At 41.5% G+C, this 13,901-nt stretch overlaps 1 protein-coding gene across 1 annotated transcript in view; it reads right to left on the minus strand.

Annotated features, from left to right (window-relative positions):
- The window catches only part of Etfa (electron transfer flavoprotein subunit alpha), a 66,288-nt gene that overhangs the window by 43,768 nt on the left and 8,619 nt on the right, over positions 1–13,901 (minus strand). Inside the window, exons 2-4 of the mRNA XM_041638547.1 lie at positions 11,658–11,804; positions 9,374–9,455; positions 9,192–9,274 (exon numbers count right to left, since the gene is read on the minus strand). Of these exons, the coding sequence (XP_041494481.1) occupies positions 9,192–9,274; positions 9,374–9,455; positions 11,658–11,804 (312 nt within the window). The remainder of the gene's footprint in view (positions 1–9,191; positions 9,275–9,373; positions 9,456–11,657; positions 11,805–13,901) is intronic.

The following is a 13,901-nucleotide window of genomic DNA, read 5'->3' on the forward strand; positions in this document are numbered from 1 at the left end:
GGTTTCAATGCGGAATTCTACCAGATCTTCCAAGAAGATCTAATACCTATACTCCTTAATGTATTCCACAAGATAGAAACAGAAGGGTCATTACCAAACTCCTTTTATGAAGCCACAATTACTCTGATACCAAAACCACTCAAAGACTCAACCAGGAAAGAGAACTACAGGCCAATCTCACTCATGAATATCGACGCAAAAATCCTCAACAAAATACTGGCAAATCGAATCCAAGAACACATCCGAAAAATTATCCATTATGATCAAGTAGGCTTCATTCCTGAGATGCAGGGCTGGTTCAACATACGAAAATCAATCAATGTAATCCAGCATATAAATAAACTGAAAGAAAAAAACCATATGATCATTTCATTAGATGCTGAAAAAGCATTTGACAAAATTCAACATCCATTTATGTTAAAAGTCTTGGAGAGATTAGGGATACAAGGGTCATACCTAAATATAATAAAAGCTATATACAGCAAGCCGACAGCTAACATCAAATTAAACGGAGAGAAACTCAAAGCCATCCCACTTAACTCAGGAACACGACAAGGCTGTCCACTCTCCCCATACCTCTTCAATATAGTGCTTGAAGTTCTAGCAATAGCAATAAGACAACATAATGGAATCAAGGGGATTCGAATTGGAAAGGAAGAAGTTAAACTTTCGTTATTTGCAGATGATATGATAGTGTACATAAGCGACCCCAAAAACTCCACCAAAGAACTCCTACAGCTGATAAACAGCTTTAGTAATGTGGCAGGATACAAGATCAACTCCAAAAAATCAGTCGCCCTCTTATACACAAAGGATATGGAAGCAGAGAGGGAAATCAGAGAAGCTTCACCATTCACAATAGCCAAAAACAGCATAAAATATCTTGGGGTACATCTAACCAAGGAAGTGAAAGATCTATTTGACAAGAACTTTAAGGCATTGAAGAAAGAAATTGAAGAGGATACCAAAAAATGGATGGACCTCCCTTGCTCTTGGATTGGTAGGATCAACATAGTAAAAATGGCAATTCTACCAAAGGCTATTTATAGATTCAATGCAATCCCCATCAAGATCCCATCAAAATTCTTCACAGATCTGGAGAGGACAATAATCAACTTTATATGGAAAAACAAAAAACCCAGGATAGCCAAAACAATCCTATACAATAAAGGATCTTCTGGAGGCATTACCATCCCTGACTTCAAACTCTATTACAGAGCTACAGTAATGAAAACAGTGTGGTACTGGCATAAAAACAGAGAAGTCGACCAATGGAATCGTATAGAAGACCCGGATTTTATCCCACAAACCTATGAACACCTGATTTTCGATAAAGGAGCTAAAAGTATAAAATGGAAGAAAGAAAGCATCTTCAACAAATGGTGCTGGCACAACTGGATGTCATCTTGTAGAAGAATGAAAATAGACCCTTATCTATCACCGTGCACAAAACTCAAGTCCAAATGGATTAAAGACCTCAATATCAGCCCGAACACACTGAACCTGATAGAAGAGAAAGTGGGAAGTACCCTACAGGAGCTGGGCACAGGAGATCGCTTCCTATGTATAACCCCAGAAGCACAGACATTAAGGGCAACATTGAATAATTGGGACCTACTTAAACTGAGAAGCTTCTGTAAAGCAAAGGACATAGTCAATAAGACACAAAGGCAACCTACTGATTGGGAGAAGATCTTCACCAACCCCACAACAGACAAAGGTCTGATCTCCAAAATATATAAGGAACTCAAGAAACTAGACTTTAAAATGCTAATTAACCCAATTAAAAAATGGGGCACTGAACTGAACAGAGAATTCTCAGCAGAGGAAGTTCAAATGGCCAAAAGACACTTAAAGTCGTGCTCAACTTCCTTAGCAATCAGGGAAATGCAAATCAAAACAACTTTGAGATATCATCTTACACCTGTCAGAATGGCTAAAGTCAAAAACACCAAGGATAACCTTTGCTGGAGAGGCTGTGGAGGAACGGGTACCCTCATCCATTGCTGGTGGGAATGCCATCTTGTGCAACCACTGTGGAAGTCAGTGTTTCGGTTTCTCAGGAAATTCGGGATCAACTTACCCCTGGACCCAGCAATACCACTCCTGGGAATATACCCAAGAGATGCTCTATCATATGACAAAAGCATTTGTTCAATTATGTTCATAGCTGTATTATTTGTAATAGCCAGAACCTGGAAACAACCTAGATGCCCTTCAATGGAAGAATGGATGAAGAAAGTATGGAATATATACACGCTAGAGTACTACGCTGCGGTAAAAAACAATGACTTCTCGAATTTTGCAGGCAAATGGATGGAAATAGAAAACACTATCCTGAGTGAGGTGTCCCAGACCCAAAAAGATGAACATGGGATGTACTCGCTCATAATTGGTTTCTAGCCATAAATTAGCGCCACGGAGTCTACAATAGGTGAACCTAAAGAAGCTAAGTAAGAAGGTGAACCCAAGGAAAAACATATAGTTATCCTCTTGGCTAAGGGAAGTAGACCCAATTGCCGGGTAGAAAATTAGGATCTTGGGGGTGGGGTGGGATGGGGGTAAGGGGAGATGGGGAGAGAAAAGGTAGAAGGGAAGGAGGGGGGATTTGGGGAATCAGGAGAATTGGGATAAAGGAAAGGTGGATAGGGGAGCACGGAACCACAATTCTTAGTTAAGGGAACCACTTTAGGGTGAGCAAGAGATTTGACCCTAGAGGGGCTCCCAAGTGCCCAACATGAGGTTCCCAGTTAGTTCCTTGGGTAGCTGAGGATTGGGAACCTGAAATGACCCTATCCGAGAGCAATACTGACGAATATCTTGCATATCATCATAGAACCTTCATCTGGTGATGGATGGAGACAGAGACAGACCCACACTGGAGCACTGGACTGAGCTCCCAAGGTCCCAATGAGGAGCAGAAGGAGGGAGAACATGAGCAAAGAAGTCGGGACCACGAGGCGTGCACCCACCCACTGAGACAGTGGAGCTGATCTACTGGGAGCTCACCAAGGCCAGCTGGACTGTGACCGAAAAAGCATGGGATAAAACCGGACCCTCTGAACATGGCGAACAATGAGGGCTGATGAGACGCCAAGGACAATGGCACGGGGTTTTGATCCTACTTAATGTGCTGGCTTTGTGGAAGCCTAGCCAGTTTGGATGTTCACCTTCCTAGATATGGACGGAGGGGGGAGGACCTAGGACTTACCACAGGGCAGGGAACCTGGACTGCTCTGTGGACTGGAGAGGGAGGGGGAGAGGAGTGGGGGGAGGGGTAGAAGGGTGGGAGGAGGGGGAGAAGGGTGGGAGGAGGGGGAGGGAAATGGGAGGCTGGGAGGAGGTGGAAACTTGTTTTTTGTTTATGTTTTTTTTTCTTCTTTTCTTAATAAAAAAAATTATTTAAAAAAAAAAAAAAGAAATTTTAAAAGTGAAGCACTGCCTTTTATCACACAATTAGAAATGCTGACCTCTACAGAGCTCAGTCAGTGGCACTTCCTGTTTCATGACACTGCTTCTGGCAGGCATGCTTTCAAGATAATACAACAAGCACTCTCTGTTCTGTACAGAGTCTCCCAAACTCCTCGTCAATACCCCTCATTCTGTACTCTCCCACATGCATACACAATTACAATATATTAGCTGTGAGTAGCATGAATTTCTGTTGTAAAACCATTTTTAACATACATGTTGAATAACCCCTAACTAGGGTTCTAAGTACCCTGAAGATAGAAGGTTGTGTCTTATTGTGTTCCTGTTCTGTTTCTACTCAGTGACTTCATACTTTATATAAAGTAACTACAAGCACTGACAGAACCAGCTTCATGACTGCTAGAGTTTCTGAAGGAAAAAAATTCTAATTTTCATTTTGTCATACCCGCACTAAACAGCAATCCTCTTTCAACCGTGAATAAAGAATGCTGGCCTTGCCTGACAGTCGTGGTGCATGCCTTTAATCCCAGCACTTGGGAGGCAGAGGCAGGCAGATCTACGGGAGTTTGAGGCCAGCCTGGTCTACAAGACCTAGTTCCAGGACAGGCTCCAAAGCTACAGAGAAACCCTGTCTTGAAAAACAAAAACAAACAAACAAAAAAGAATGCTGGCCTTGACTACTAAAAATACTAACCAATGTCAGTTTTCTTGCTTTTGTAGATTTTCCTCTTCTACCCTTCCCGCATCCCTATTTCCACTAGCCTTACACCTCCAGGGATCTCCTTTCCCACTTTCACCTTAATGAGCTCTACATCCCCCCAACTTCCTAAACACCCGTTCTTTCCTCATGGGGTCCCCTCTCTACTTTCATTTCATATGACCTGTACACTTATATATGCACATATAAACATTAAAAGCTAGGAACTGCATGCCAGAGAGAGTATGCTGTATTTGTCTTTCTGAGTCTGGCTCATCTCAATATAAGAACTTCCAGATCCATCCATTTTCCTGAAATTTTCAGTTTTTTACAGCTGTGTATGTACATTTTCTGTATCCATTTATACGCTGATAGACATAGGCAGTTATTTCCTTGCTGTGGTGAAAAATACACGAGTAAGAAGTGCAAGTACCTCTGTGGTGGCTATAGAGTTCTTTGGGTATAAGTCCAGGAGTGGTACAGCTGGGTCATATGGTCATTTTCTTTTTAATTCTTTGAGAAACTTGACTTCCATAAAGGCTTCACTAGTTTACACCCCACCTGCAGTAAATAAAGTCTCCTCTTTCCCTACATCCTAATCAGAACTCTCTGTCCTTTATTTTCTTAATGATGCCCACCTTGATGAGGATGAAGTGGAACCTCAAGGTTTTTGTTTTTGTTTGTTTGTGGTTTTCTGAGGCAGGGTTTCTCTGTGCAGCCCTAGTTGTCCTGGAACTCACTTTGTAGACCAAACTGGCCTCAAACAGAAAGATCCACCTGCTTCTGCCTCCCAAGTGCTGGGATTAAAGGTGTACACTACCACACATGGCTGTAATCTCAAGTTTTAATTTGAATTTTCTTTCTGGTGAAGGAGGTTGAATATTTTTGACAAGCCATGTATTGAAAGCTTGGTTGCCAGCCTTTACAGCTGCTACATGTCAGACCCTTTAGGAGGTAAGACCTAGGGCATGATAGCTGGCATTGAACCTCAAAGGAGATACTGAAATGCTCACTTCTGTTTTTCTCCTTTCCCTTCTCTCTACTATGAGATTACTATGTCTTCTCATGTACTTCCACCATGAGTCACGACCAGGAGGGCTCGCCACAGGGCCAAAGTGATAGGAGGAAGTGATTGAATCCATGAACCAAAATACATTCCTCCTCATTTTGCTCTGATGTGGGATTCCCCTCTTTATGCTGTGAATATGTTTAATTACCACTGGTTAATAAAGAAGCAGTTTTGGCCTATGGCAGGGCAGAAGAGAGCTAGGCAGAAAACCTAAACAGAAAGAAAGAGAGAGAGAGAGAGAGAGAGAGAGAGAGAGAGAGAGAGAAAGTGGAGTCAGGCAGACGCCATGTAGCTGCCGAAAGAGAAAGATGCCAGAACCTTACCAGTAAGGCCACAGTTTTGTGGTGATATATAGATAAACAGAAATGGGTTAAGACATAATAACTAGCTAGAAAGACACCTAAGCTGTTGACCAAACAGTGTTATAATTAATATAGGAGCTGTGTGACTATTAGGAGCTGTGCAGTCAGGGAACCAAAGAGCAGTCTTAGTCTACATTGCTCAGTTTTCCTTTCACAGTGACAAAAAATAATAAACACAATTCACAGGTTTGTCGCAGATCTACTTATAATCTCCCTGTGGCATTTCTCCTATGGACTTTTCCTGATCTCATTTGCATTTGTAGGCTACAGCACCAGCATCTCTTCTGTGACTCTTATTGTCAAGCTCTCATCTGTCACTACAGAGAAGTCAGTGCCAGGGTCATAGAAATTGGGAACTAAAACACAGCAAACACTGTTTCTTGGGCTCATAGTCTCGCAGATGAACTCTCATCAACTAAACTCAAAATTAAACCACCAGAACAGAAACAGTACTCTCAGAGACAGGATGATCCACAAAGACTCATCCATCAATTCTGAGGAGGGAGGTGTTAAAATTTATAATACCATGTGTCGACAATTTAACAATATCTATCAACCATGTTTAAAGCACTGTCTTTAAACTCAGCTATTTCACTTCTTGAACTCTATTTTAAAGATATGCCAGCAAAGGCATACAAAGATGTATGTACAAGGATGTCTTCCTTGCAGCAAGTGACTGAAAACAAGTGACTGCTGACCTTGACTAATATGGAATGCTATGCAGTCAGAGAGACAGATACATTATGAGCTAATATTTTCAAGAATATATTAAGCAAAAACTCCTAGTCACAAAATAATAAAAATATGTATGTACGTGCACAATTTAAAGACAACAGAAAGAGGCCATTAGTAAGGTACACTCCTGAAATAGGAAAGAGTAAGCTAAAAATATGAAGGACAGAGTTACATCCTTGTTCTTCATACTGCTATATTATGTCCAACTTTCTATGAGGTTATCTGTGTAGTTAACTTTCCTGTACTGAGGACTGAACCTGGCGCCTTGTGCACATGAATGGGTAGTCAAGGGTTCTATCTCCAAATCAGCTTCTATTCCGTGTGTGTGTGTGTGTGTGTGTGTGTGTACATGTATACATGTGTGCATGTGTATGTGGTGCATGTACATAGTGTCAAATGTATAGGTGGCCAAAGCAGAATCTTTCTTTATAGTTCTCCATCTTATTTCTTTGAGGCAAGGTCGCTCACTGAATCAGAAACTGACTGCTTGAGTTAGGCTGGTTTTCCAGCAAGCTCACAGTATTCTCCTGTAACCAGCCTCCAGTGTTGAAGTTATAGGCACATGCAGCCATTCCCTTATGTGAGTGCTGGGGACTTGAACTCAGGCCCTCATTCTTGCAAAGCAAGTGCTCTTACCTGCTGAGCCATCTCTCTAGCCTTCTCTTTTACTTTTTATTTTGAGACAAAGTCTTACTAAGTTTCTCAGGCAAGCACTGAATGCACGCCTACTGTCTCCACCACCTGGGCTTCTAAAATTATAGGTAAGCACTGGCTGCTCTTCCAGAGGGCCCAGGTTCAATTCCTAGCACTCACAAGGCAGTTCACAATTGCTTTAGTTACTTTTCTACTGCCATGATGAAACACCATGACCAAGACAACTTGTTTAAAAAAGCATTTGATTTGGGGTTCATGAGTCCAGAGGGTAGGAGACCATGACTATCATGGTGGGGAACACGGCAACAGATAGGCCAGCATGGCGCTGAAGTTGAGAGCTCACGTCTCCTTCCACAAGCACAAGGCAGAAAATACTAACTGGGAATGGTGTGGGCTTACTAAAACCTCAAAGCTTGCCCCCAGTGACACACCTCCTTCATCAAAGCCACACCTCCTAATTCTTCCTAAATAGTTCCTCCAACTGAAGATCAAGTATTCAAATATATGAACTTACAGGGGCATTCTCATTCAAACCATCACAAGTGTCTGTAACTCCAGTCCTAGGGTATTTGATATTCTTTTCTGACCTCTATGGACACTACACCTACATGGTACACAGACATACATGTAGGCAAAACATGCATACATTTTTTAAATGAAAACAAAACAGAATTTTAAAAAAGGGAACTGGTGGGGAATTGAACTCTCGGGGTTCCATGCATGTAGGCCAACACTCTCTCTCTAAAGTACACCCTATCTTCACTGCCCTTTGTTCCATGTTCCCTTGATATAGATCGGCACTACTCATTTGTAATGGTTACTTTTAATTGTCATCTTGACACAATTTAGAATTACCTGGGAAGGGCTCTTCCTTGATTACATTAATTGGTGTGGGAAGACCCAGTCCACTATGGGTAACACCCATTCCCTGGTTTTGGGTCTTGAATTGCGTATGAGACTGTGGATGTAATATGACCAGTTGTCTCAAGTCCCTGACACTGTGACTCCCTGCCATGATGGGCTGTACCCTGGAATTTTGAGAAAACCTTTTCTCCCTTAAAGTTACTTTGTCAGGGTGTTTTATCACAGTACACATGATCAGATTATAGCTGTCTTTAAGGATATTCCAACCATAACAGAGTCATTCCCAAATCCCTTGATTAGACAGATTTCCTTTTGTAACTATCAGACATTCAACTAAATCATCTCTTCGGATGAGTAACTAAACATAACATCTACAAACACATGCACAGAAATCAATTTAATAATAGCATTATCCAGGCCAAATTAGAAAACCTAGAAGTGCAGTGCTCCAGTGTGGGTCTCTGTCTCTATCTCCATCCATCACCAGACGAAGGTTCTATGGTGATATGCAAGATATTCGTCAGTATTGCTATAGGATAGGGTCGTTTCAGGTTCCCTATTCTCAGCTGCCCAAGGAACTAATTGGGGACATCGCCTTGGGCTCCTGGGAGCCACTGTAGAGACAGAGACCCACACTGGAGCACTGGACTGAGCTCCCAAGGTCCCAATGAGGAGCGGAAGGAGGGAGAAGATGAGCAAGGAAGTCAGGACCACGAGGGGCGCACCCACCCACTGAGACAGTGGGGTTGATCTATTGGGAGCTCACCAAGGCCAGCTGGACTATAACTGAAAAAGCATGGGATAAAACCGGACTCTCTGAACATGGCGAACAATGAGGGCTGATGAGAAGCCAAGGACAATGGCACGGGGTTTTGATCCTACTTCATGTTCTGGCTTTGTGGGAGCCTAGCCATTTTGGATGTTCACCTTCCTAGATATGGACGGAGCGGGGAGGACCTTGGACTTTCCACAGGGCAGGGAACCCTGACTGCTCTTTGGACTGGAGAGGGAGTGGGAGAGGAGTGGGGGGAGGGGAAGAAGGGTGGGAGGAGGGGGAAACGTTTTTTCCTTTTCTCAATAAAAAAATAAAAAATAAAAATAAATAAATAAATAAATAAATAAAAAGAAAACCTAGAAGTGAAAGGTTTAATAAATTATGACAAAATCCTGCAAGAATAGTTAGTCTGTGACAAAATTTTAAGATCTGGAAATGACATTTTAACAGAAAATTGGATAAAATCTTGAAAGAATATATGTAAATGTTAGCCGTACTCCCCTAGGTATGACCAAGTCAGGACAGGCTATCTAAACAAAGTCTACTATATTTCTGGCCCAGTGAAAGCTATCCTGTTCAGTGAGGTCAGACTCCACTTCTCACCTTTCCAAAAGCAGATGCTCCAGCACAGATGTGTGTATAATTGAATTGCTTCTGAGTTTCCAAAATCAATGGTGTCAGTTCCTCTGAGAATTAAACACACTTGGTAAAACACATTTCGTGCTATTTTTATGATCACATATTCAAACATAACAGTCGCTACATTTTCCACTGGAACACCTCACCTGGAAGGAGGCCTTTGTAGGCATCATGCTGGGCCACTAGAACCTTCGCTACACCAGCTACTTTACAGAGATCTTGGACCACCTGTGATAAAAAGGACAATTTCAGTATTGATGGAGGTGGCTTTGAGGTTTCAAAGCTCATGCAAGGCCCAATCCTCCCCCAACCAATCACTAAATAAGAAAATGCCCTACAGAAAACTTTATGTGGTACCCAGCATTTGGGAGGATGAGGTAGTAGGATCACAAATTCTATAAAACTGTAGGGTAGAATAATGTCCACTCTCACAAATCCAAAGGAAAAAAAAAAGAAAATGGAGAGGAGGAAGAGAGAGGTAAAATAAGATTTTCTCTCTGTATAGTAAGGTCAGAATCTACTAGAAGTGAAGGCAGAACTTCAGCATCATACTTGTTTAATACTGACTGCACTTCATTTGGCAATAATTTCTCCTGAGACTAAGATTAACAATTCCAAGTAATAGAAAGAAATCTTCAATTACTGCCCACTGTTAAGATGGAATTTCTGCCTATACACAGATACTTATCTATAACAAAGTAAAGTATTTTCTTGTTTAACTTCTCATTTTTCCTGTTTGGAATCAGGAAGGGCTTCTGAGAAAGCTCTGATTACTCTGATTTTCCCTATACAGAAGGCAATTAGCATTCTCCCTTTAAAGTAACTTTAACATGAGTGGTTTCTGCTTATCAGTCTCATCTGCCATTACTGTCTTCCACTTGCTAATTCACTGATGAATGGGCACAGGGTTGTGCCTTCAGCCCTCTTCCATAGACTATACGGCTCTGCAATATTCACTGAAAGGAGGATGCAGTGAAGAACCTGCCAGGCCAGGCACTGATCAGCACAGTTACACTGTCTTACAAAGAGATGCATCGGAGTTTAGCATCTCCAGCTTCAAAAAATTTCCAATTAAGAAACCCACTTAATTCCAAAGTTCCTACACAGCAGCCTGTATATAATGTGGAACAGAATTTCCCATTGAAATAATTTTTTACTGTCAAAACTTCAGTACTACACAGAATAATCACCTTCTGTTTATGATTAATAGCTAAAGAAAACAATATAAAACTAAAATCTGTCTACACTATTAGGCATTTTTTTAAGAATAAAAACATGACATATATAAGACTGCAACTGATTAAATATCTAGTAATTAAAAAAAGGGTTTGCTTAACCCTATCATCAGACATTGTAAACAGCAACTATATAATACTCAATAAGCAGCTGGGAGGTGGTGGCGCACACCTTCAAACCCAAGACTTGGGAGGCAGAGGTAGGCAGATCTATGCATTTGGGAACAGCCTGGTCTACAGAGCAAGTTCCAGGACAGCCAGAGCTACACAGAGAAACCCTATCTCAAAAAACAACAACAAAAAAAAAAAAGAAAGAAAGAAAAATATTCAATGATCATCAAGAGGAATGTGATAAAGAAATCTATAACCTGAAATCTGCTGAATAGTCTTTTAAATATCAAGTTTATGCAAGGAATTAGAAGTGACATTAGCATTCTGAACCTGCATTACCAAATGCTTTATTTAGTAAAATATATAGTCTGCTAAAAAGAAACATTCTCTTTCTACATTTACTCTTCCGTTAGGGCCAAGCCCCAGTCACACACTTGGCAACTCTGATATGGTGGAGAACTGGCAGCTAAAGCTTTGTGAGTCTTAACAGGTACTTGTCTACACAGTAGCCCAAGGGCACAGATCCTGCAAACCCAAGACTTGGGAGGCAGAGGCAGGCAGATCTATGCATTTGGGAACAGCCTGGTCTACAGAGCAAGACTTTCCAAAGCTGTTACTTAACAACCACAACAAAACCAACATATACATCAGCTGTAATCTGAGGAGAATGGAACTTAGATCTGAATTCTTCTGTCAGTTAGTGAGCACCCGATACTTCGTCTAGATTTACCACTTTTGGGAATTAGAAGCAATTAACAAGTATATTCATCAGTACAAAAGGGATCAGCTATTAACCTCTAAGGGGACTCAGATGCTACCATTCTACTTGGTGCCTGATGGCACAGGATGGTGCCAGCCAGCAGAACTAAATCAAGAGCACTCTACCTCATTTTGAAAGATAAAATGTTTCGTGAGAAAACCTTTTGGTTCTATTTCTACACAAGTAATAGTCGTGAGGTTGACCATTTAATGAGGATTAGAGACCAGCTTGGGCTATGGTCCTCGGCATAATTCTCTGTTGCCATCTTTCACTGTCTCCTGATGGAGATTATATATGCTATGGCTGACCTTAAAAATCTCTCACCTTGTCACATTTGGTTCCAGCTACTAAACAGGACACTTCACCCCCAAGACGTCCAGCTGCAGTGATGGTATTTAGAGTAATGGGTGCTAGAGAATCATTTGCATGCTCAGCTATTACCAAGGTACTCTGAAATCGGAGCAATGAGGCCTAAAAGGAAAGGAGAAAAACATTATTGTAGTCTTTCAAAATAACTGTTATGCAGGTAGGATTTAAGGAAAATATTTTTGTATGCAATGTTCAGTTTTGTAAGCGTATTTAAAGTACTTCTTCGATGATATAAATTAAACTCTATCTACCTTTACCTAACAAAACCCAAAATGCAAATTTGTTTTTGTGCCAGCTAGTCTTATGTCAACTTGACATACAAACTAGAATTATCTGAAAAGAAGGAACCCTAATTGAGAAAAATGCCTTGTAAGATCTGGCTGTAAGGCATTTTTTTAAAATTAGCTATTGATAGAGGAGGGCCCAGTCCATTGTGAATGGTTCTATTCCTGGGCTGGTGGTCCTGGGTTCTGTAAGAAAACAGGCTGAACAAGCCAGTAAGCAACACCCTACCATGGCCTCAGCTCATGCCTCTGGGTTCCTGTGCTGTTTGAGTTCCTATCCTGACTTCCTTTGATGATGAGCAGCAATATAGCACTGCAAGCCTCCCTTTTCTCCCTAACTTGTTTTTTGGTCATGGTGTTCCATTGCAGCAAAACAAATGTTAAGACGGTTAGTTTCCTCATTCCTTCCTTTTTTAGTTTTTCAAGACAGAGCTTCTCTGTATAGCCCTGGCCATCCTGGAACTCTCTGTAGACCAGACTGGCCTCGAACTCTGAGATCTGCCTGTCTCTGCCTAAGTGTTGGCTAGGATTATTGGCATGGGCTACTGCCACCTACCTGGCTCAAAATGTAAGTTTCTTAACATTAAAAAAAAAAAAAACGTACATCAAAACAATTTTCCCACCATGTCCAATAACTTCTATAGACCTATATTTAAAATTCTTAAACACAATATATTACCTGTCAAGCTAGGAATTAGACAAATTCTATCATCAATTATACTCAGTTACATAAAAAAGAACTTCTACTAAGATATTTGGGGGGGAATCATTTAATATCAAAGTAACTGAAAATAGAAATCTGTTTTTAAAAAATGACAAAAAGGTTGGCGATGGCTTACTGGGTAAAGGCACTTGCCTTATGCCCAAGGTCCTGAGTTCTACCCCAAGGACTCACACGGTAGAAGGAGAGCACTGATTCCCACAATGGTCTTATGACCTCCATATGTATACTGTGGCATGTACGTGTATCTTCCACCAAAAGATGCACTTTTAAAAAGTTTTAAAGATGACACTAGCTGCAATTTTGCTGGGGTTTCAACTGTTTAAATATGCTTTGGAATGAAAAGGGCACCAGTAAGATGAACTCCTATCTAGCCCTATCAAGCACAGACTACCAAACCACCACCAAAACACAGTTCATGGTCATTTTCAAAATCGTTCAGGGCATTTTCAAAAACAAGAAAAAAATTAATAAGAATAATTCCTATGCTTAAAGATTTCATGGGCAATAAGACTTCTTCATGAATAACAAAGTAAGACAGAGTTTTTCAAATGAAGAGAAGCAAATGCTGAAAGGTGCAGATAGATCATGAAGTCAGTCAAATAGAGAAAGGGAGCAAGTTTAGGAATCAATGTGAAAAGATGAGATGACCCTATCCTAGAGCAATACTGACGAATATCTTGCATATCATCATAGAATCTTCATCTGGTGATGGATAGAGATAGAGACAGAGACCCACACAGGAGCACTGGACTGAGCTCCCAAGGTCCCAATGAGGAGCAGAAGGAGGGAGAACATGAGCAAAGAAGTCGGGACCACGAGGTGTGCATCCACCCACTGAGACAGTGGAGCTGATCTACGCGGAGCTCACCAAGGCCAGCTGGACTGTGACCGAAAAAGCATGGGATAAAACCGGACTCTCTGAACATGGCGAACAATGAGGGCTGATGAGACACCAAGGACAATGGCATGGGGTTTTGATCCTACTTAATGTGCTGGCTTTGTGGGAGCTTAGCCAGTTTGGATGTTCACCTTCCTAGATATGGACGGAGGGGGGAGGACCTAGGACTTACCACAGGGCAGGGAACCCGGACTGCTCTGTGAACTGGAGAGGGAGAGGGAGAGGAGTGGGGGGAGGGGGAGAAGGGAGGGAGGAGGGAGAGAAGGGTGGGAGGAGGGGGAGGGAAATGGGAG

The sequence above is a fragment of the Microtus oregoni genome, unplaced genomic scaffold (assembly GCF_018167655.1).
Source record: "Microtus oregoni isolate MIOR12 unplaced genomic scaffold, Mior012 000055F_ref0000237, whole genome shotgun sequence".
Classification (NCBI taxonomy): Eukaryota; Metazoa; Chordata; class Mammalia; order Rodentia; family Cricetidae; genus Microtus; species Microtus oregoni.